At 40.3% G+C, this 25,819-nt stretch overlaps 1 protein-coding gene across 4 annotated transcripts in view; it reads right to left on the reverse strand.

Moving 5' to 3' along the window:
- The window catches only part of FAM13A (family with sequence similarity 13 member A), a 119,370-nt gene that overhangs the window by 83,798 nt on the left and 9,753 nt on the right, over positions 1 to 25,819 (reverse strand). For all 4 annotated transcript variants that reach the window (XM_033060312.1, XM_033060314.1, XM_033060313.1 and 1 more), the window contains 2 exons: positions 21,342 to 21,528; positions 10,734 to 10,893 (listed from right to left, as the gene is read on the reverse strand). In XM_033060312.1, the coding sequence (XP_032916203.1) occupies positions 10,734 to 10,893; positions 21,342 to 21,528 (347 nt within the window). The remainder of the gene's footprint in view (positions 1 to 10,733; positions 10,894 to 21,341; positions 21,529 to 25,819) is intronic.

Here is a 25,819-nt window from a genome sequence, read left to right on the forward strand (position 1 = left end):
TCAAGTTTTAAATGCTTCTAGAAAGCACCAGATCTATTTTTTAGCTATAAATACATAGAAGACTAATTAAAATAAATTTGAACTTTTATCAATGTGAAAGTTTTTCTTAATTAAAGCACATATTAGTTTGTTGGGGTTTTTTTTACAGAAACAAGGAGTCAGAGTCCCTTCTGCAGTAAAGAATGTGCCATTCTGACTTCATCAAAATACCATTCAATTTACTTCAAAGTATTTGAAGTTAATATCAAAGTATTTGGCCTTGTGCCCCAAAGGAGAAAAGCTATTATATGGGATTGCTCACTGACTCTGTACAGGGGCTTTGACAGAAAAAGTAATTGTTTTCAGCATAATGATTAGGGTTGAAAATACCAGTGGTAATTTTTCATCAGGAACAAAACCCCCCAACCACCATGGTAGGGGTCATGGGTGGTGGAGATGTTCTGTTGGACTGTTCACTATGTCCTCCAGTTCAAAGCAAAAATCAGGTGACCTTGAAGTGACACGAGTGAAAGACATGTTTGTAACAAACAAAAGGAGTCAGTTCTTCACCTCAGAGGAAGCAATTTGTGGCACACTTTTACAGATGATATGTTGGAAGCAAAAAGCTTACACATGTGCAAGAGAGATACAAGACAATTTTACTCTGGACATCACTACATACAAAAACCCTATCAAGAGCAGCAAAATTTCCAAGAATAGTCATGAACTGGTAGAAAAAAATGAAGGAAACACCTTGGTGTCCTATCCTTCTCTTCCCTTGATATCTGCTCATGGGCAGTGTTGGAAGCAGCACACTGGGCTAAATGGATCCCCAGTGTGAGCCAGCACAGCCACTCTTATGTATGATGAGCAGACATTAAGAGGATTATTCAGTGAATTCCATGCTGCAGATGACTGCAGGAATGATGCATTAGCTGATTGCATGAGGACAGACTGCAACAGCTGACTCTTTACTGGGTCAGCAGCTGCACAGCACAGAGGAGGGGATTTCTTCTTTCCTCCACGTAACACTGCAGTGCAGCCTTTGCCTCAGGTAGGCGCACCAGGGTCACACCTGTCAATTTTCCCAAGGCTACAACAGTGCTGTCCTGGAGCAGTGCAAAAGGAACAGTAGATTTAAGTGTTCCTTGCTGTCCCTTTATTTGATGTTGGTCAATACACCATCCCCTGTACTAAGTTCCCTGGTGCACGGCAGGGCAGGTGTGACATGCAGCAGTGCTGTCAAGGGTGCCAAAGTAGTTACAGCACTGCTCCTCTTACACACAAAATGAAGACAATATGGAATATCTTCCCCTCTGTGGTGTGGCCATGCAAAATAGCTCATGGCTGATTAAGGCTCCAGAAGACATGCAGGGTATCAAATAATCTGTATTTCTAAGACTAAAATTGTGTGGCCAATGGTATGGAGATCTTCAAAGGCATTTTCTAACTCACATGGTCACAGGTATTTTCATGAATGTTAATTGGATGGAATAACTGATTTTTATTCAGTTATTAGTTCACAGAGTTGTCATTCAGTGGCACAAATACCTTCAGGAAAAATACAGAAAATTATTTAATGTGAACAGTAACTGAAAAAAAAATCTTTGTACCCAGAAAGTGACGAAAACATCATTTTTAAAAGGGGGAACAATGTCAGTAAACCATACTAAACAAAACAGGTTACAGACATTAAAACATGTAGTATTTATAAAGGAGTTTTTTGCCTTGGTTGCTACCAGCATATAAATACTGGGTCAGTTTCTTCCTGTCTGCTGTTCTGCCTTGCCATCATTTACACTATACTTTAATAACCACAGTTCAGCAAAGCTGTTACAGACAGAAGTGATAAAAAGGAGGATCTCAGTGTTTGCAAAAGAAACGCATCACTGCTTTTCAATATAAAACTAATACCCTTTCCAGTTCAACTTTCATTTCCTTTTGTTCTCCCAAGACTATTTATATATATGACCTTTTACCTGAGACCGTATCTCTTAATAAACAGCTAAAAGCTACTCTGTTTCACATCAGTACAACCTTAACCAACTGCACTCATTGCCATAAAACACGTACAAAGGTCAGGAGTTTGATACGTAAGCAAGAGAGAGATGTGGAAATCCATTATTTTTAGAGAGGACTGCAAAATGTGAAAGGAAATGACAAACATAGTAACAATCCCATGATGCACCTCAATGCCACCAACTCTGTGGAGTATCATGGTATTTTCCAGGAGAAAGAGTGAAATGTGTCTCCAGCCATGCAAGGACTGAATGCTACAAAAAGTTAAACAGGTAGTGCCAGTATTAAACATAATCCCAGAATCTGTAAAAGGTTACAAAGACTTCAACAAGGGAAAATATTCATCTTCCACGCCCACTCCCACAATCTGAAACTAAAACAGCTCTGTATTATCAACGCTGTTTCCAGCACAAATCCAAAATACAGCCCCATACCAGCTACTACGAAGAAAATTAACTCTACCCCCGCCTAAAGCAGCACACCATCATATATAAACTGGCAGGGGACTAAGGTGCCAATGACCACACCTCATAAGAAGCCTGTAGCAGAATTTAAGATAAAGAAACCCACAAATTAAACATTTACAAAGTGGCACAAGAGGACTTTTCTCTTGCTGGGTTTACCTAAATCTGTGTGAATGTGGGCAGATGTGCTCAGTAACAACAGAGCTCAGATCAGTGCAGGGGAACATTTTATCCTACCTTCAGTTTTGAAACCTGGAATCTGCTTTATCTATTTACTGTAATAAATAGATTTTTTCATAAATGGAAATAGTATGATCTAACAGAGAGCTGTGATCCAGACATGAGAAAAGTCCAGGCTCTCCAGGTCTGCATCTCACATTACAGTTGCTTAAACTCAGTCTTGAAAAAGCTAAACTATATTTTCAGATCTAAAAAATGAAAATACAAGGAAAAACGTTTTCACACGTGGAATTCATGGAACATTACTTTCAAAAGAAATAACTGATCTGTAGTAAATTAGGGAGTCTTAAGTGTCTCTACATTATTCTAGTTACTCATGGGAGTTTTTCAGAGCAGGAAGAACAGACCCCTTAACACTGAAACTAAGTTGTTCATTGCTGGCAGTTAAGGTCAAATGCTGCTGGGATCTGCTGGATGGATCAGATTTTCAAGAGCACATATATCCAGTCTTTAGGAGCATCTAGTCCCTTCTGTCCCATGCATCACATGCTCCTGCTGCTCTCAGACTGCCCTGAACACAGTTTATGACAAGCTTTGGGGCACTAAAAGTGCTCCAGGCAGAGCAGGGTGTACCAATCACCTTCTGGACAAACTGTGATCTTCACAGTACTCATAGGAGGGGTTTTAAAAAACTCATAGAATTTATACTGAAGTCAATGGGCATTTCACTGCTCTTAATACAGGAAAAGGAATTAACTTAGTGCTGACTCCTGAAACTCCCAGCTTCAGAGTTTTCCAGATGAAGCTAATGGCAGAGGCCAGTAAGAATTAAATGCCACAGACAGAAAAATCTCTTAGACTTCTTTACTTTGGATAGGTTCAGAGTGCCTGCAATGTCCTTGCCACAAAGACAACACTGCTGATTTATACAGAGGGGATAATGCTGATCATTCTGTGTAACCTGATTAACTGAATGATTAATTAAGGAGAAGCAAAATAAACACTGAGAAATCTAAACAGGAAGAACAGAGAGATTTGTCTTAGCTGAAAAATTTTCACCTTCTTGCTAATCTCCTTTTCCCCCCATGGGTACAGCAAGGATGCTCAGCAACAGCTGGCTACTGCAGAAGCTCACATGCTTATTTTACTGTACCCCGTTTCTTGGTGCTGACTTTGATGCTTCCCTTTAGAAAGATGATGATGTACTGCCTGAGATGGACTGCTCTCAAGTGCTAAATCACAATGCCGTAACTCTTCAATAAAAACAAATCACCAAAATCCCCACAACAAAACAACCAACCATAACAACAACAACAAAAACCTCAAAGAAACTCAAATCAATAACAGACAATGAATGAAAAACATGTCAAATAAAACAAGTGCAAGTACAGACCAGGACACATATATACATATGGATCTTATTTTCTCTACATTTTAGCTAAGTGGAATTGCCACGGGACAATGATAGTATCAATGAGTATTTGTTTCAAGAAGAAACTGAGAGAGCAACAGCAAAATTCTTAACCACCTCAACTACAAAACATACCAGTTATATTCAAACAATTTATAGTATACTACAAGTATGGACAGCAGGAGAGAAAGAGACATTTGTAATGCGCCTGTCTTTCTTTTATGTCCTGAATCTTGGCAAATTTCTTCTCATAATGTGTTAAAATTAAAATATGGTCAAATTCTAGCGAAAAAAGTACCAGCATAATAATTTATTACAGAGTTTAGCATATTTGTGTAAATATTCAGGACTGCATTTAGTAACACCACAAGTGACAGATTTATAATCCTGTAAATGCTTCAGTGAATTTCAAGAGCAGAAACATTCTGGCTTAATAATACGTTCATAGGGCTGTCAAAGCCAGCAGAGCTAGAAGCATTGGAAAGCAATTTCAGAATTACGCAAGGAATTGTTTGGGGGTTTTTTTACTTGCCTTTCTGAATCACAGCCTAAACATAACCATCCTCCTCACTCCAGACTGAATTTCCTATAGGTGAAAGGTTTGCAGGCTTATAAACTTTCCCCTACAAATCTCATATTGCTCACTTCCCGTCAGCTCACATCTTAAAATGTCATTCTAGCTGAATCACTATACACCCTTACTATAAACATGCCCATCTGCTCGCTGGTGGACAACTGCAAAGTGAATTATAGATGAAGAAATCCTAAACAAAAAAAAAGGAGACAGACTTCCACAGGTGCTCTTTCTCCTCATGCACTTTCCACCCATCTTCACATCTCCCACATGAACCCACTCCTACTCTTGGCGGCTCCTTAGTCCACGCAGGAGAAAACTGGCATGACTTGTCCAAATAAGGGGACGCTGCACAAAATGGAAATGTTTGTCCAGATCATCAGAAAGGATTTCCAACCATCTGTTCTTGCTGTCTCTTGATGGGAAAGAATTAATCCAGTACTGAAAGCTAACCATTAACACGATGCTAAAATGGTCCCAGATATGAAAGAAGAATAAAGGAAACTATCTCGACCCTGCAGGCTTAGCCAGGACAGTGTAACATGGATTAGAAATGGATGCCTCTTTTCCTGACATAAATGAGGGGCTGCTCCCGTGTCTGATGAGTGTGTGACCCTGCTGAGGTGACAGGGAAAGGGACTTATTTCGAGGGAGCCCATTAGTTGTGGAGTTGTGGGCACTCAGAGGTTTCTCCCAGACCTTGTAAAGGGATTAAAACCTCATTCCATAGCTGGAGGAAGGGAAAGAAGCATCTGTAAGTGAAGATCCAGCTTTGCTCATGGGGGAAATCAGCTGGAACATTGTGGTTTTCAGTGGAGTTGGAACTTTAAACTCAGCTGCAGAGGGTCCAGTCAAGCCAAGATGCAGAAGTTTGTGACAATCTTACCTTTCCAAACTCTCTTTAGGGGAAAAAAGGCTCAAATCTTACCTCGGGATGAATGATCTGCTCAGTGTTCAATGGGAAGGAACAAGCATTCCACTTCAGGCTAAGTTAGCTGGAGCACTCTCCTTGACAAAACAAAAATGACCTTCGGGGTGTTGCCTGGCTGGGATGGGCACTGCACGCTTGGCACACACCAAGCACCAAGAGGTGCAGCCACACCTGCAGCAGGGGTGTGTCTGCACGTCAGAAATCTCAGAGCAGGCTTGCACAATGCTGTGCATGCACTTGTGCTGCCATTCAAAGTGAGAAGTACTCTGCCAACTCATCCTACCCACTGAAGTGGCAGCTCTGGCTAGAAGACTGGAAACAAAGGATAAAAATGCAGGAAGATAATTTTGCATCTAAAATAAGAGTTCACTTGAAACTAGTTGTTTATACAAAAATCAGCAAGAGACCAATTTTTGAAGCTCTTCAGGGATTGAAACCTGTTTGTTCAGAGGTCATCAGAATGCACCTACAATATACTCACATCGATAAAACCATACATTTATTTACTTGACTTTGTAGGATCGACTTTCTATTTGATTTTAATGCTATATTATGTTAATATTATTTTAATGTTATCTTAATTTTCAGAATGTACTTGCTTTTTCTTCTGCATCAGGTGAACAGGGTATGTATTCTACCACCCAACAGGGGAGGAATGGGAAAAGCCTTTTGCACTCCTGTCCCAAACATGTGATCAAACCAGAAACAGCATTACATCCTCATAATATCAGTGCTTGTGTGCCAGTGCAAATATTTATGTGCTCTGAGCTGACTGGTTCTTGAAACTAAAAGTGCTCTGTCAAGAAGGCATTGGAGGGAAAAGGTGAAAACACAATAGAAAAAAAAAGATCTTGTAACCCTGCATGACTAGGTAATAGATAAGATGTTTTATCTGAAGACAACACTGAGCTATGACCCTGCTATTAAAGGTGACATGTTTCACCTCAAGCCAGTGGAAGGAATAATTCTAGAAATCTCTCAAGAGCAAGTCTCATTAATAGTTTGCCTGCGCAAATTTCCCTTGCCACTTGAACTAAACAAAAATCTTCACTGCCTCTCTTTGATCATTAGAGAAGCCTAATGGCTGTTATTCCAAGGTCCCAATGCATTCCAGTTGTAGCAATACACCACTGGCTAGTACTACAACATAGGACTACATGCAGCTGCAGTTCAAACAGCAATTCAAGACCTTTGTATATTAAAGGTCCTTGTTCAAAATTATTATTTCTGTTGTTACCATAAGTTTTGTAAACCTATTTCTTCCAGAAGATTACAAAATTGCCATATTGCAACTCCAGACTGATTAATTGTTTGTTAGTAACACAAATATCTATCAGGATCATATGGATTCACACTAGGAATTCTGTTCCAGAGCAAAATATAAGCAATATTGTCTTATGACAAGAGACATTATAAGGACTGACACTTATAATGTGAAAATGCACAACAGTGCAGCTGTACTATCAGAAAATTAACTGTTTACACACAACACTACCTAATAAAAACCACGTATTTATGATCCTGACAACGTGACCATGGAGCAAACACCTAATCAGAACACTCAGCCCACTTCTTCCATTTCTCTCTAACTAGCAGAGCCTATTGATCAACAGACTGAGACTCTTACTCCAACTCAATGAGTTAGGAAATTGAAGTAAAGCTTGGATTAAGGACTGCAGTAATAGCTGGCTGCAAACAAGACCTGCAAATTACAACAAACTCCAATTTATTTCAGAATTTTAAAAAATAATAAATCAAACCAGACAATTCTTTTATTATAAGGTATTTCCAAATATGGATATATTGCTGAAGAAAGCACATGTTATACTTCCACCTGCTGGCCACCAAACTGGATGATCATCTGGGTATCATTCTAATAGGTGGAACAAAATCCTTCCAGGCAAGGTGTCATGAACCTGACAGTTCAATTTCCCACTGAAATAAAAGCAATTCTAAGACAAATTTTCTTTTTTGTTATAATTTTTTAAAAAATGTAAATGTTTCCAAAGAAACACTTCTCATAATTTCTAATTATATTACAATATGTCTGAGCAATGAGCAAGAGGAGGTTTTACAGCCCTGGGAATAAAGCAGGAACTGGAATGCAACTTGCAGAGATTTCCAGCTGCCTTATTTTCTGAATTACAATCAACTGAGAAAGCAAGCTAAGAAATCCCTTTTACCTGGCACAATTTGTCTTTCCCAATGACGAGCAACCTTTGAAAGAAAAAATATATCTGGGATTAAGGTGTTCCTGTGCCTCTTCAATGTATATACATATCAAGAATAGTAGTTCAACTATCAGCAGCGCTACAAAATCATGTCTCTTTTTCCCATCTCTAACACTAATTAATTTTCAGCCTCCTTAAAACATATTTTTCTTTAAGCTGCCACAGACTGTGCCTGATATTCAAATGCTCTTGCTCCTTCTGGAAGCTTGTAGTATTATGGATTTCCCCTAGCTATGACCAATACAGTAAACAAGATGCAACTTGCTCCCCTGGAGTTGTTTTTCCTTTCCAATACACTGCTCCAAGAGAAGTTTGATGCTTCCATGACTTTATCTAATGATGCACATACTCTTGTTTTCATTTGACAGCAGTAGTGGGACAGGGCTGTGGGAATTCAGAGAAAAATGTAAACATGTAAAAGTGAGGAAGGAATGAGAGTGAAGGCAATCATGGGAAAGGTAGCAGCGTAGCGACTCAGGGTGAAGTGCTGGCAATACAATGAGGAATGTGGGGGAAAGGATGACAGAATACCCAACAAGGAAGTGAATTAGGTCATCTGAATATCTCCTCACCCTCCTGCTGTTCCCAAAACAGAAGCTAAAAAAGCCACTTAAATAAACACAGATGAGTTTGGTAAAGGGCAAGTCCACAGTTTCTTCACTTTCCTTGCTGTCCACTCCCCCATCCCACCATAGTTCATGTTTGAATGCAACACCCTTAATATCAACAGGGTCTCAATTTATGAGAGCGTTGTCCTGAGCATCCTACATTCTTCACTGCTTACAACAGGATTACTTGGAAAATTTATATCCACCTACCTGTAGATATATCAATGGCTTTTCTAGAAGCTGTAATTTTGCCTACAAATAGCTTGCTATTTTCTGGACACTGTGACACAGGTAATGACAAATAATTCTCTGAGGCATTTGTTCTTGTACAACACAGACTAGCTTCTACTCTATGTAATAGTTTATGCATTAGCAATCTGGAAATCACTTTTCTCTACTGAATCTCATTATCACTTGGTTTTCTCTTCAAGTGTACCATCTCTAGTTTATCATACAAATTGGCTAGGATAAGGGGTATCTGCTAGAATACAAAAAAAGTAACCCTTGGGAATAGTATGATGTTCCTTTCATGGAGTCACCTGACTAATTAAAAAAAAAACCTTCTTAGTACATTTGCTATATGAAGTTAGATGATTGTACTTCTTGTGTTTGAGTATGTGCCATGATTAAACTAGAAACTTCCCACCCAAACTAGATGGACAACAAACATGGTCAAATTTTTGCAGCTGGCTGCCAGCAAAATTTGGAAAATATCAACAAGGTCCAAAGATGCAAACACAATGTGACCCCTTGTATTTAGGCATGCTCTCTCAGGCAATCATCTGTCTCCTGAGGCAACAGATTGGGCAACACTTCCCACCCCACTTGAGTAATTTTATCTTTTAGCATATTTTATTGGAGTAATTCTAGTTGTCACCATGTAATTTGATAGCTTATATCTCTCAACAGCTGTGGGAAATTTCACAGATCTCCACTTTGGTGCAATCCCAATTACTACTAAGCCCTTAGAATTGAAAGACTATCTTGACTTTTGGAATTGGCTGAGGCTTGAAGGAGAAGGAAGTACATCTGAAGCTTTTCTTCTGGGCCCTATTTTTTTAGAAATATGTTATTTTCCTGGTTTTGTTGTTGAAGGAACCATCTGTGGCAAAACATCACTGTCACTGGCCAGGCAGATAACGTCCACTATCCAGAAGTTACTGCAACACTGGAAGGCTATCAGTCATTCTATCTCCTTCCACAGAAGCATTTTGGCTGAGTGCTAGTAACAGGTAAAAGAAAACTAAATACAGCTTAATACTTCCTCACTGATTTACCACGTTAGAAAACCAGCAACCCTTCTAAAGGCAGCTGAGCCCAACTCATACAGACTCAGCAGGCCCTCCCGTGATACACCACAAAGGCAGAGATGTCATCAGCTGATTTCACTGAAATGCCAGAACCTGGGCTCACACCAAACTTCCTATTCTGTCAAGGTCAAAGACACTGTATTTTTATAACTTATTTCCTGACAACTTCTACTCCAGACAGTGAAGGCTGAAGTGATTTTATCAGTGGATAAAACCCTACCACGGATAGGCAGGTAGTTCAACCCTCCCAAACTCAGGAATTCACACCCTCTAAGAGAGTAATTATCTGCACACTTAACACAGAATAAGAAATGAAACAACTGCAAAACCATCCTCATGACCTGCACAGACTTGAGGTTGCTTCCTATGGTAGAGACAGCACAAGCCAGAACAAGGCACTTTTGGCTGCCCTACTTGTCAGCTTTTGAATTTTAGAATCCTTTGATGCTATACACAAGCCTTCTTCCCACCAAAGGTGTAATACTCTAACTAAATCACTTTTCTTTAAGAGCTCCAATGTACTTTCTTCAAAGAGTAACTCTTATTAAATGTTTCTCTTCAAGCGCATTCAGAAATGGCTAAGTCATAACACCTGACTTTTAAACTCAGGTGCATGTTTGAGATAGACTGACTTCACACAAAGGCAAAGGCTAGAAACCTCACACTGTCCTAGAGTACCAAAGTTCATCATCACTGAAGTACACCATAAATGACAGCCATGTCAGATACCCTGAACACTTCCTAAAATTATTCTGCCTCCTCATTTAAAAACATTTAAGTTTTAGTAAATATATTTCCTGCATAAATTTGTAGCCAACAAAGTATAAGATGTTTAATAGAATGAACTTCCCAGCTAGCCATGAAATTCTATCAGCAGAATCAATGTGTGAACTGCATACCAATCAATAACAGAACATTATCACAAGAATCTGCCTTCCACTTATCTAAAAGATTGCTGAATTGAAGCCTGAAATAAACCTGAATTATTAATTTGCTATGAGAAAATGAAATATTAGAGATACTCACTTCTTCCAAAATTATTCCTGATAACCCTTCACATACAGGCTTTTCTTCATCCTTCTTCAAGCCTTCTAATTCAAACAAGGTATTGTAATTTTCCAGCATTTTTTTCATTATCTTGTTGCAGATCTCCTGTTCCTTCATCCCTTCAAATCCAGAGGGCACACTAGAATTGGAGATGACAAAGCAGAGTGTTACAGGGACTCAACATACAAAAGGTTCTGCAGAGGGTCTCTGTAACATTTCAGTTGTGGGTACAGGCCAGATAACAGGCACAGGAAACTTTGTCGTGGAAATGAGGACTGTCACAATGTTGATAACAACTACCACAGTTTGTTTGCAGTTTTTATTACTGATATTAAATACCAGACCTGTTGGCCAAACTACCATGTCCACAGAATCCAGGTAGGGATAGAATAGAGACAGCCACCAAATGAGGTGCCACCAACTCTGCTCTAAGTTGGGTTTCATGACCCACAGTGCAGACAGCCCAGGCATTTAGATACTCTGAACTGTTAATTCAAGAGTCAGATCCCTCCAAAATTCATCATAACCTCAAAGGTGCACAAGAAGGATAAGTGAAAAAATTAAGAAATCCCACACGCTAAGCAAAACACTGAAAGTTAAACAATGCCTTTGCCTTCAGATGACCCAATGCTGTACACCCGATTTTTTAATCCAACTTTTGAGTTACCATTTTTTAGAAAGTAGGGTCATAACTTCAAGGGCTTTCTAAAACATGGAGATGGATGCTGCCTTTTGCAGAAGAGCCTAAAAAAGTAATACAAAAAGTGATTCCTAAGCTCCATTTTCTGGGAGAATAACCAGCTACTTGGCAGCTGAAGAGGCTTCTTTCTCTCTTGAAACAGGCCCCTTGGCAGCTTACCATAGACTTTAAAGGCAAACAGAAAAGGGAAGATATTGAACGTATCTGCATGTTTCCTTATACATTTCACACAACTCTGTCATGCAGCAAAAAATGCATGTCACTCACAACAGAGCTCATAATTCATTGAAGCATCTAGTGATCATCTGCTGGAATATAAGCTTTACTGGACAATCTTATTGGCCCTAAACTAACCTAAATTCTGTTTTAATGCAAAAGAACAATCTCTGAAGAATCTTCTGCAATCATTCAGTGTTTCCTATTGTACAGTATTTCCAGCAGACACAGTCTTCTCAGCAAGCCACCAACTGGCTGCAGGGATGCAAATTTCCTGAACACCTTATGAAGTGGCAGAGACTGATGATCAGGAGTAATGAAACACAGGAAAGATTTAAGTGAAGAAGCAGAGATGCCAAAACCGAAAAAAAAGTCTCAAGTACCTCTTGGCTGAAGACAACAAGTGGTTGTGTGCGAATAAAACACAACCCAAACCCACAAAAGCAAAACAAAATCCTCCTGAGCTATTTTACAGGGATGTAACTAGAAAGTAAACCATTGCTTACTGCAAAGAGTAAATAAAAAAATTACAAGTAACTACCTATCCTAAAACTGTAACTGTAGTTTATTGGGGCCAGATGTGCATTCCAACAAGCTTTGAAAGCTGATGCTCCCAGAAATTTGTCATCCAAAAAGTGCCTTTTTGTAGGAGCTATTGATCCTTCTCAATGCTTTATTCTCAGCCATACATCTACGTGCCAACAGGGAGAGTAACCCACTGCAGCAAAACACATCTTCGTAAACTCCAGAAGAGAGTCTTCATTGCTATCATTTCAACATTTAATACATGCTAGAGTAGAAGGACCTGAATTTTAAAGGATTGAATTATTTTACATTGTAGAATATTGGCAGGTGTAAAAATGTGTCAGTCTCAGCTGATTGACTTCATTAGTGTGGAAGTTGGCCTCAGACTAAGTAAGGAACAAATTGGACAACTTCTATTGATGGATGTGCGTGTACGCTCAGGCCAATTCACTTTGAAGAATGTCACACATTCACTAAAACTTAGTAACAGGCCTGAAGAAAGTGTATGTATGCAGCAGGCCCATGCAATTATCCTGACTGAAGAAAACCCCTCCTGCCATGCTAAATGATGTGCTCCAGAGCTGGCATGCTGCAAACCCTGCTTGCTTGCTAGCTCGGGCAAATCCTGACTTATTACCTTCCTGACTTTTTCCTCCACAACAGAGTACAACTTAAATAATGGCACCTCTATGAATCTGATTCCCAGGAACAGGACTGAAAATGTAACAGAGCACGTGCAAGTCAAAATAAAGACTCCAGATAGCAGAATTTTCACCTAAATCACATCTGCTGGGAACTACAGCCAACTGTTCCCTACTGGCAACAGCTAATAACAAAAACTCTACCTGGTTGAAAAACAATCCAGTCTGTAAAGTTTCCACAAAGCACAAAAACAGTAATTAATTTCTGCCCAATTCCATGGTTTTCTTGCCCTCCCTTCCCCACACTACCTTGTCAGTTAAAATTTATTAAATCAAACTTGTGAAAAATCCAACATCCTATTCCGAATAATTCTGTATCAGTAGGGTGATACATATGCAAAACACAAGGCTAAAGCTCATGGCTTCAATCTTTTTAACACGTCTCTCTGAGTGTAACTAAGCAAAGGACCGTGAATTGATTTATTTTAGTGGGAATTTAACATATTTTATTCATTGCCACTTCTCTGCCACTTAAACAGGCATATTTAACAAAGTTTCTAATATATTTCTCCTGTAATTGCTATTATTAGACCTCAATCACAGTAAGGACTATTACACTCTTCGAGCTCTCCACGGTGACATTTTCCTTTTAACGAATATATGCTGAGCTGAAGTTTATATTATGAGCACACACCACCCTGTCTATTTATACAAAGTAAATCCCATCTGCTGCCACACTGCATGATCTACCAGTTTGACTAGACTTTTCTGAAAATGTGTGTAAAAAAAATAGCATTTTGCTTTAGCTCTTCTCATTCTGAAAAGTCACGACATCTACAAATGTCACTTCAACTGACTAGAAAAACCCAGATCTGTGAGAAAATATTCTCTCACACTTCCACCTTCCTGATGCACACTCTACTTGGAAATTTTTCATGATCGTTTATGAAGATCTTGTTAAAACAAATCACAGTATAAAACTGTTCATAGTCATGGCTCCCTTATGCCTATTTTCATGTTAATTAAGCACTACAACTGCGTTTCTTTGAGAGTTAGACACACAATTTATTCCAGTTACAAAATCCTCAACAGAAGGACTTCATCCCCTTCCAGCCATATATGTACAAATTACTTCAGTAGCAGCACCAGAAGCATCAGTTTCACTCCTAGAAACACCAGAAGGGTGGCATAAACCTGCAATTTATATGGTTATTTCTAGAAGAAAAAGTGTTGTTAAGTTCAGATCTATCTTAGCAATTTAAACCAGAAAACTCCCACTGAAGTTATCACAGTGGCCTGCAAAGGCACAGGCAAAGCAGAAGAAAATTCTCTAGTGTCCCCTCCCTTAGATTCCCTGGACACCTGCCCTTCCCAGAGAGAGATGCTCTGAATGATCTGTGTGCAAAGCACAGCATGTCCACACTAAGTACTTGGAAAAAATGCGCCTTGTCTAAATGAGGCACCCAGCATTAACAGTATCTGACGCAGTTAAGAAGGGTCAAGGGCAAAGGTGCATCAGCACCACAAGTTTTGCAGGATATTAGCAACTGAAGTTATTGGTGAAGTAATTTTAAAGCAGAAAAAGCAGTAGTTCTCAAAGTTAAAACATTACTTGGTAATCAGATCAGGCTCTTCATTTCAAAGTCCGACACTCAGCAGCATTTCACATTCTGCACAATGTCTACAAGCATGGCTGGCCCACCCAGAGCAGCTCTGTGCAGCTCCTGTCCATGCAGACACCACATCCACATGCTCTCTGGGCTTTCCTGAGTCCATGTCTCCTTCCACAGGGATGCTCAGGAAAGCTTGTCTCAAAGGGTTAAATCACAGCAAGGCTCTCTGTCACAGCTTTTACTCAGAAGTAAAGTGACCTAAGGTCATATTAACTCACTGTGAAAGAATTCCTTACATCTCAGGCATTTAGTTAAATGAATTTACTCAGGGTCTCTGTAAACAAGCTGTAACAGGCTGAATGCAGAGTGGGCTTTCCAGACAGTCAACCTCCTGGGAGGTTCACTAAGAGCAGAGCAGTGACACACACAAGCATTGCACGTGGCACACGACAGGCATCGCTACAAGGCTCTGTCACCATCCACCACACCTGGGAAACTTGCTTCAAGTGGCCAGGAGCACCTGGGAAGTAGTCATCAGTCTATAATGAGCTGAACTGACATCACCGAACTGATTTCCCCAGGCAGCAACTGCTGACAGCTCCCTGTCGCAAACGAGGACCAGAGATTTCCATGTGAAAGGGTCATCTCATTAGGAATTCCCAACAGCGTTTGACCCCGCCCTGTCTGAGATAAAGGATCCACATTACCATTTCCCCAAGTGGCTTTGCAGAAGCAGCTTGCATGGAATGACAGCACTGTAATCCTAATTTACAATCACTGAGAGCTCTATGATCTATAAACTACTTTTGCTGTTTATAGAACACCTTTTGTAGAGAAGCACCACAAAGTCACCTTACCATTCTCCCAGGGAATCCTGCCAGAAATGAAGGGACTCAAAGGACAGAAAACACTGCATGGATTTTTTGTTACTCCAGCCCGGCAAAACATTTTCATTAGTAACTCAGATGCCCATGAGTCCCTCCATAAGCACAACTGGAGATTTTGAGAGTAGAGTTGCAGTAAATTATAGAGGTTACAACTTGAAGCAATCTGTTCTGTGCCTCTAGGTGGACTTTACTGTGTCTTCTAACAAACACGACCCTGTGGCCATAACTCCATTTCAGTTGACGAAAGGGATTTGTCCTAACACACCAGTCCACAAACTGGGGCAGCTGAAAACAGGCACATTTTCATGTCTGCAGACTGCTGCAAGATCACAGTCTAATAAGTAGCTAAAGATACAGCAACATTCACTTGAGACAGGTGTTCATCTCACTCTGTGTGACTCGTTTACGTGCGCTGCATCATTTGCAGGCTAACATCTCACCAATCTGGGTGAAACACAACGACAGATACAACTACTGAGATTTTGCAGAAGTGTTTTAGCTCCTGTGATACTGGAGAATCCTGGATAGTCAACTTTGGGGCATGCATCTGCCTGTCAAAATCTCTTCCAGATTATTTTCTCTTGGATCAGATTTATTAGCCTAAGTCAACTCGGTAATTCTGTTTTATCAGCATTGCTATCAAAATAATAAACAATTCATAAAAATAATAGTGCTAATAAATAATAATAAAACAATAGCACATAATGAATGATAATAATAAATAATAAAATGCAAAATGCAGGCAACACAGGTAACACAAAGCAGCTAGAGCAATGCTGCCACAAAGGCTTTACTGACTGGCTTCATTTATATGCAAAATCTTTTGCTTCAGCAAAAGCTCCATTTTTCATCACCAAATTAGTGACAGTAGGCATCTTAGAGAGTGCAACCTACATAAAGGGGGACAAAGGGCAGTCCATAGCTTAACATCCCTTACAAAGTACACTGCTCTCATCTCCAAATATTTCAAAGCAGAGGCTCTTCAACAACACTCGTTGTGATTGTATTTGAGCTGCATTGCTGAGCTCAAATATTCATGAGTACTTAATGTGATTATGGATGAGAACATTTAGAGAGTCTTGCTACATTATGCTTGATGTTTTAAACTCTCATTATAGGTTTCAGCATACTGAATACTTATGAAAATTTCCTTTACAGTGCTGGAAAATGCAGTATTTAAAATCTATATGAACCCTCCAAGAAAGGTTATGGCTCCATACTCCAATTTGCAATAATTAATGTTTAAACAACAACATTCAGTAGTCAGTTGGCCCCCAATGCACATTTATTTTGAAGACTGATGCAGGACAGGGTTGCACTGCCTGAAAACAAAGCCCATCCACATAATGTTCCAAAGGCCAACGTTACTCACTGAGGAGTATTAATTCAGCCCCTCTGCTTTCACTTCAATCTCATACACCCAATATGTGCAGGCTCCAAGGCTGCTAGAAACCAAGGTAAGAAATTAATCCATAAATTCAGATCAGATTCTAATTCTTTCAAGTTCAGCATCTCTGAAATACCTACAGCTACCCTACAATCAACCATTTTCTCCATATCCAAAGATAATATACTTTTCTTATTATCCTTTGGGTAATTTCTGTTATGTAGTTATCATACAGAAATATCTGTGTCTGAGTCCAGCATTTTAACTGGACACCTGCATCTGCCAGCACTTTTGGGGAGATGGAGCAATCCCCCACAACACACTTAATCTCTGTTGGAATGAAACAAAACCAAGTTAATGAGGGCTTGAAGGATGGTGGCCACACACAGAGATCATTGTTTGAGAGAGCTGCAAAAAATGGGTGCAAATGGATCCTCTGATTACTGTATTAGAACTCATGTCTTACCATGCCAAACAAAGGACAGGATAAGGGCAGCAGCTCCTCTGATACCCAGTTCCTGGAGAACAGAGAGGAGGAGAGAAAACCCAGTTGGTCCTCTCCTGTGCAGCACAAGCTATTAGAGCCAAGCAGAGCTCACACAGCAGGCCTTAACTAAAGCTATGTCTCTCCAGGAGCTGAAATTCAGGTCTATGGACAATAACTTCCTCCAAGAGTAACCATGCTGCAAATGTTAATACTTTACACAGATTAACCCAAAGACAGAAAAGATGACTATTTTTATTCCTTCATGCTCATTGTTCCTCCAGAGCTGTATTTCTCAATATACTTGACCTTTGCCTTCCATCACAATAAATCTGAACAATCCAAGTGGGGAGAAAACAGTGAACCAAATCTCAAATATTTTTTTGAGCTATTTGACCTTGCCCTTTTACATGTTCGTTTATCTTACATCACACTTCATTACAAGGAATGCAAATAGCCATTTTTTCCCTTCTATTCATTAGAAATACAGAAAGAAGATAATCTTTCTTAGAAAAGCACCAGGGCAGTTTGTCAAACAGCAAGTAAGGAAGCAGGGGAAGTACTGGACGAGATAAAAACAATAAGGGTTGAAAGTTTAGGAGATGGGATACATTACAGAGGATATGATGTAGAAAAACAGAATGAGATTAAGAGAATTAAAATGAAGTCTGAAGCCATTGGAAAGTGGCCAAGCAGTACGATTTACTCAACTGTTAAACAACTTCAGATATGGAGTAGGAGATACTATGCTTAAGTAGCTAAACTGTCACTAAAAATACCTTGCCAAAAGAAGTCCTTCACTATCAGCAGATGGGCTTTATCTTCTGATACTGTGCATTAACTATACAGACTCTGACATTAATTTTAGACATGAGTGTGAATTTCTGACAGAAAAATCTCAGTTCTCCCTGCTTCAGCAGTGTAATTGCTGACAAGTTGGATGCTGAGCCTTCTTTCCTTGTTGCAGAGAAACCCGAATGCACTGCTCTGAACAAACAACACAAAGCGAGAAGAGCGTTTGCTTCAGCCTCCTGCCAATATGTAATTTCTGCACCTTCTCCATGGGCTGCCTGCAGCCAGCAGAAAGAGACAGCCCTTGCCAAGCAGGCTTCAGGCAGCCTTACTCTGTAGCTCTGAAATGTATTCTGAGATTCTTGTGGATGCTTGGCCAACCAACTGGTTAAGCCCAACCTAAAAACAGTGCTGCAAGTTCTTTCCTCCTGCTATAAAATCTTTGTTGGTACAGATGGTCACAGTTCCAGCAATATAAGACTGCATCCATTAACACAGGAGAAAAGGATATTTGAACTGTTGCTCACAATCTTTGTGATTGAACCACAAGATTGAACTGCCTTGAAAAGATCAAGATCTGATGAAACACATAGCTGAATTACCAGATGGTGAAACTTAGTTTAAATAAAAATCTACATCCCTAATTCCAACCTATTTGGGTCTTTAAAAAACATTAGCCATTTGGTAAGTGTCAAGCCTTGCTTTCAATGCCTCCTTTGCCACATGAGCATTTATTTCAACAATGTCACATCTGCTGGGCTGGTTACACTCACATACAGACTCATGAACCTTTGGTTTTTCACCTGCAGTGAACTCTGCCTTCCTCAGTCTTCTGCAATGGAATGAGGTGTTTCTCTCCCTGTACCTTACACAAACTGTTCTATCTTCTCCATGCTGTCTTAGGAGCAGAGATCAGTTGTGGCAACAACTACAGAGCTTTTAACACATACACTTTGGTTTAATATTAGGAACTAAACTGATTGCAATTCTGAACCGCAATTCTCTGAATTACACCAAAAAATATGCACAGCTAACTTTTAAACTCTCCTGAAAGAAGTGATGAATAAACTAAAAATTATTCTAACAGCCACTTGGGAGCTTGAGTCATAGAGATTTAGCCATTGAACTCAAATTCTTCTAATTACTTTGTTCTGAACTCTGCTAATACATTTAGACAGGAATTCCCAAACTACCCATATGAATGCAAGTTTTAAAAATTTTTTTGCTTTTCCTTGTCAGAAATGCACAGTGTTGTGCTTCCAGTAATTCTCATATTCATGCATTCCCATATTCATGCATGCTACATTTTTTGTTTTGGAAAGGAAAACAATTATTTTTAAAATATACTTTATCTTTTTGTACTAACACAGCAAATGCTCTAATCCTGAAATTCACCTTCACTATCTACCAGCAACACCTTAAGGCAGCTGTGTTGTCACTAGGACAAGCTTTAGTTTAAGAGTCTCTGTATGTTCTCTCCCTAATCAAGGACAAATACAGTAATTTCACGAACACAAGCCGCAGCAATTTGACAAAAATTTTGGTGGAAACCCAGAAGTGCGGCTAATACTCGGGGGCGGCTAATATGTGAATAATTTTCTGACATTTACAACCCCAGACGTGCCAGCCAGGGCGCCGAGCTGAGTACCTGCCAGTAAAAGCCGGCATTCGGCGATTGTTACAGTGTTACTGTGTTGCCCTGGCTCCCTGCAGGCAGCACGGGGGGCGGGGAGAGAGGCGGGAGAGCTCTCTTCTTCCCTCCTCTGCCACAGCCCGGGGGAGAGACGGGGGGACCCCGCGCCGCCATTGCCGCGGCTTGGGGAGGAGGGGAGGAGCCCGCGCCGCCATTGCCACGGCTCGGGGAGGAGGGAGGGGGCTCTGCCCCCACCCTCCGCCACCGTGGCGGGAGCAGGGGGTGCTCCATGCCCAGCCGGCGCTGCGGTGTGAGCGGGGCCGGGGCGAGGGAACCCAGAGGCGGCGGCCAGCCCCGAGCAGCACCACCGAGCTGGGCCACCTGGCCCCGTCAGCAGCCCCTAGCGGACCAAGCCTGCACAGCCTTAGTTAAGCCAGTAAACCCCCCGCCATGCCGCGGTTCTGTAACTATTTGGCAACTTTGTTGCACGCGGGTCCTCGCTGCGAACGACAGAGCGGCTTATATTCAGGTGTGGCTTATTTATGGACAAAGAACGAAATGTTTGCCAACACCCAGAGATGTGGCTTATACTCAGTGTGGCTTGTATTCGTGAATTTACTGTATATGCTCCTTAAAAAGATAGCAAGCAACATCTAGCCCAGGTATGTGAAACTGTCTCAATATATTACAGGAACCTAATTGTTGTTTTCTCTCTTTAAAAAAATCTACTTCTTACTGAGAGGAAGCTCAGGGGGATAGATTAAATTAATTGCTTCATGAGACTAAGTTTTACCAGACAACTCAGTATTACTCCAGAGCAATATTTCACAAAGATCAATACAAATGCAACATTCATACAAGGAACTCACTTGTCTCTTCTTGGTGATACCACACATCTTTCAAGACTGATGACTGAACTAAACTGCTTAGGTGTCTCCCATGTCCAAGATTTTGGATGCTAGCCAGTGGGTTCATTGCAGAGGTGAAGGTGCTAGTGCTGCACTGCATCACTGCAGTGACTCAACAGAAACCTTCTCACTCAAGAGTGTTCTTGCACCTGCAAATAACTGTTCTGGCTACTGTTGCAAGCTCCATCAGCACATAAAACACATCTTCCGCACAAGCACCCAGGAACTACACCCAGTGAAAGAACCCAGTAAAACCATCGAGCAAGGAGTTTTAAGAGACCAGTGGATCCCCCACAAGCTCCAGATCAGTTTCTGAATACACCAGAAGGACAGAGCCCAGAAACATGAACGTCTGAGAGTAGACACCAGATCACAAGGCTAAACATGCAGACAGTATGCAGTATTCATCTCTAGAAATTATCAGCACCTCAGTGCTGCACTGGAGTCCTTTTCCATCAAGGATCCTTTGTCAAAGCCTTCTGGAGAGAAGCACTTCAATATTATCTCATAGCAAAGGAAGAAACCTGTATGAACACAAGCCTCCTTGCACTGACAGAGTCTGAAGGCCCTTCACTGTTATACTTCTCTGCTACCAAAGCAGTAATACAAAACTGATCAGTAGTTTAGCAAACAGCAAGAGGAAATGGGAGAGCAACTCCACTTCCATTTGGCTCAAAAACAGCTTTAGCACTGAAGCCCCAGTCACTGCCTCCACCTGATGACCCTGAAAAATAAGATTTCTGACATCTGCATTTCTGGCCACCTGCCAGCCAATGGGGAAAAATAAAAAGCCCAACTTACTGAAAGCAGTTTGGTCCAAATATAGTGGCAAGATTGCATAGATTCATCCTGTTCTCTACGTGATGTTCAGCAACCTTTATCAGGAACCGGCACAGGTACTTCAGCAGGCAGTAATGAGCGTCAGGCAGTTCTTTAAGGAGCTCTTTCAAGTAACCTTCCTTCTGCATGTCATTTCTAGAAATGTCTTCTGGGAAAAAGAAGAGAAGAAAAAACATATGTATATGGTTTTCTCCATTGCTGCCATCTTAATTACATGGGTGAGGAAGCAGTAGGACCTAAATTCACTCCTGCTTCTGCTTAGAGACACTCAGCAACTCAGTTTTCCTCAGGGAACGTGCATGTTTCTCCTGAGGCTCACCCTGGTCACCAAGGGCACCATTTCATTCTTACCTTTATGCCATAACCTATATCCTGAGCAGATTGAGCAGTTGCTAACAGTCAGCTAAGAGCTTTAGAGCATGTTTATCCCCACCTGGCACAGACAAATCCACTTTAACTCCCTCTCTACCAGATCTTTAGATTCCACGTTCCTTCTGGATGTCATCCCTACTTCCCAAACCCTTCCCATACTATTAGTTTCCCTTCCCATGAAAACCTTCAAAAATAAGAAAGCAAGCATGATAAAACAAAGAGTGACCTAAAATGCACAGTGTTATAACCGCACTACAATATCTTCTGTGGGTGACAATTCTGCTACATATTCAGGAAGGAGTCTTCTTTATGGCAAACAGACTGTTCTGGGCACTGCCACATTCCAAAATGAATCAAAATGTGGCCTCATGTTAGAGAGTAGCCTTGTAATACTGTACAATCTTCTAGAATTTAGGTACGGATAAAAGTTTTCCATATGGAACTGAGTCACATCCAAGTATTAATGTAAAAATTGCATGAACTTCACATGATGTTTCACAGATGTTTATACAGATCCATGTGGTGAACACAAGCTTGGCCTCAGACACGGCTTCTGCTTAATTGTGTCCTGCTGCTGGAACTGATCTCATGTGCAAAATTTTTTGTTCCCCTCCTCTGTCCCAAAAACACCTTCCAAAAAGTGATTTGCATCCACCCAAATCTTGGGTTTACATGTCAATAAAAGCAAAGTTTTGAAAACAAGTCAGTAATGCTTTCCCTTTATACCAAAACAAGATGCATTAGTCCTCGCAAATATTAATTTCTACTCTCCATGAAAGTGAAATGTTACTGAAACTTTCACATACGCATATGAAAACCCCAAGGACTCTGCAACATCATTTTCAGACAGAGGATCTCATGCCTTGAAGGTTTTCTGCACCAATCTAATTATAAGCACTGTCCATTAGCATGAGACCATCTGTGCATTTCTAGTACTTTTCTCTTTATTTATCAGCCTTATGGATTACTGGTACTGCTCTGCTGCATGCCCAGTTACCAGCACGCAGAGAAGACTGGCAGGAAAACATCATACAGCTTGTGTTGCAGGAAAAAAAAGAACATTTTACATTTACTCCACCTTTTTTCAGAGAGGAAAAAAAGGAGGGGAAACCAAAAATCTTTGAACACTGTTTAATGTATGTATAAACACTTCAGAAGTCTCGTCTTTGTTTTTACCTTTCATTTTCCAGAAATATTCCAGGGCTGGGCTGAAGAGTGTTTCAGGAGTAGAGTGCTTTGAAAAGTACTTAGCTGTGAAAACTAGCAGTCTATATAAAAAATATATGAAAGTGACTCCTGAGAACTCAGCCACTGAGTTGCAATGTTATTTCTGCTTTACAATCAGACATTTTTTTGTGGCTAATAACCAGGATTTATCCTGAAAATAGTTTGGCAAATAAATTAGGTTTTTTATATACTTATTTGCCACTTGATACAGTTGAAACTTGAGGGATTTCATTTGTTTCCAGGCTTAGGATTCCTGCCTTACCTGACATGCCTAATACTGTACACAGCAAGAAAGCCATTTTAAGCAATATCTGCATGGTGAATTCACTTTTATGTGTCTGTTTTGGTACCACAGACTCAGTACGAATTCTTCCATCACAGCAGACCAAAGTTTAAAATGCCAGTCAAATTACAGCACCAAGCATTTTAAACAACTGATTAATTATATCCTTTTCTTCTACAGATAATAAATTAGCTCCTTCAGAAAAGTCAAATATCAAATATGCATGAAGCATATTTGAGAAAAGCATTTGAGGAAAAAAAAAATCTTATTTGCTTGCTTATCATAAGCTTTTTACAGTTACAGAGGAAAAAACAATCATGACTTTGCCACTAGCAATCAGTTTGGCAACAGCAAGAAATCTGATCTATTATTGCAGCAAAATTTCAGGAGGTTTCTGAAGGTTGTATTAAATGGAATAACAATAAGGAATTTCAGTGCATTCCAATTTGCACTGATCAAAGTGGACCGTACAATCTCTGACTTGATTACCAATTATCTTTTCATGAAGCTTAAAAGAAAACAAAACACAACTAATTTCCGTGCAGCCAAAACATTTAAATTCACCTCCTAACAGACTTTTCTTTAGGTAACAAAGTAACTAGCACAGTGTTCAGTGTTTTCTATCACAAATTGCTTGCAGTTATGATAAGGAAAGCCAAAGCCATCTCTCAGAAAAAATGTACCTCTTCCATCACCATCACACTGTCATCTAATTAGGGAATGCCCTTGGTAACTAATTGCCTCTCTGAATCTCCCACTGGGACTTCCGACTGATGGAATTTCCATCTCTTCCAAACTAGAAAGATGTTAATAAGCACCACAAAACATTATGAACACAAGTTTGCACTCTGACAACAAACAAAGCTATTGGTCCTGTGGTCTTAGTAGTATTTTCTGGGTAGGATGCCCCTGATCATTAACCATGCTGTTTTATGAGGTGTGAACCAACATCAAAAATGTTATTGCTGGGCATAGCAAAACCTTTGTTCATTTCTGTACTTTCAAGAACAGAGACAGATACCACATCATAAGATCATGAGAAATTACCCTAATTGAAGGATGTGGAGACACTGAGTAACATGAGACAGCAAACCCCATTTATTGAGCCATCAAATTCCTTCTCCTTGTGAAATCTAAGAAAGAAAATAGGGCTTTGCTCTCCCTCCTCCTTCTCCAGTGAAAAGACAAGGGAAGGAGTGCAAGCTTTTGTTCTAAAAGAATCCAAAATTTAAAAGTAATTTGTTGATTCTTCTGCTGATGACATTTCATGGATTTCAGCTTTATTTTTAAAAATAATTCCTTTTATAATTAGTGGTGAATATAAACAGTGACATGCAGGCACAGTATTCCATGCACTTTGTACAGTTTTCAGAACAAGTATACGACTGCTATCCATGACTGTATTTCTTCAAATATAGCAGCTTTTCAACTTATTAGAGAGCAAAAACAGTCTTGAGTCCTAACAACAACCCATTCCTTGGAGTATTCCTCCTCCTTTTCAGTTTCTTTCGAAGTCAGTCACTAAGGTTTACTGAGCTGGTAGTGACTATCAGAAAAACATCAGAGCACCAGAGTGGTTCATGCTATTCATTATTTTCAAGCACAGCATATCCAGTTCTTTTGAAAATTTTGCCCATGGGAAAGGAAGAAAATTAGAATGAAAGCTAAGAGGAAGGTGCTCTCAAGGCAGACAAAGGTATTCAGTTTTTTATTTTGGGAATCTTCCAAAAGCCACATGCAAGAGACAACATCTCAGCCAAGGCCTGCAAGAGAAGTTTAGCTAGATGTGCAGTCAGGAGTGCAGTCAGGAAGGGCTTGAAACCAAGAATGAAGAGGGGATTGGGCTGAAGAAGGGAACAAAACCAGCAGCCTCAGGCTATGTCTAGGCTCAGGAACCAGAAGACACAAAACAGAGGACCAAGGAAGCCAGCAAGGGCAGTTGGCACCTCAAAGCTGAACTAGGGACTCATTACTAAGGAAGGAGTCAAGGAGACAAGTGAAAAGGACAGGCAATCTCTCCAAAAATGTTACTTAACTAGAAACAGGAGTCTCAACAGTGTAGGAGGTACAGACACATTTGTGAGGGTGTTTTCAGTTTCATTTAATTTCAGCATACACCCACAGCTCACAACAAGAGGGACATATTTTCCAATAGTTCGTGCTATTTTTGAACATATTGAGTGTCTCTGACATACTAGAGACACAATCTAATTCCCCAATTCATCTCTGTTCATGTTACTCCTTCATTCTGCCTGAATTTCATTAAAGATATGGAATTCCTGCACACAGGTGTGCGTAATTGTTTTGTTCAAGTCTCAAATGGTCTGACCCCAAACAACTCCAGTCTGGAAGCACCGAAGCCACATTATCACAGTGCCCTAGCCAATTATCTGTGCTGTGAGGTGAGGAAGAGAGGTTACTGCTCAGTGTCAGGCTACCACTGCATAGCTTCCAGCTGCCTTGCATGCTACCAGACTGCAGGGCAGAGAGAAAAGCTTGCATCTGTCAGCAGCTCTCAATGTGCCCCGGGAAGCTGATCTTTGGCACAGAGGCAGCA

Source organism: Catharus ustulatus, chromosome 5 (assembly GCF_009819885.2).
Source record: "Catharus ustulatus isolate bCatUst1 chromosome 5, bCatUst1.pri.v2, whole genome shotgun sequence".
In the NCBI taxonomy this organism is placed as follows: domain Eukaryota; kingdom Metazoa; phylum Chordata; class Aves; order Passeriformes; family Turdidae; genus Catharus; species Catharus ustulatus.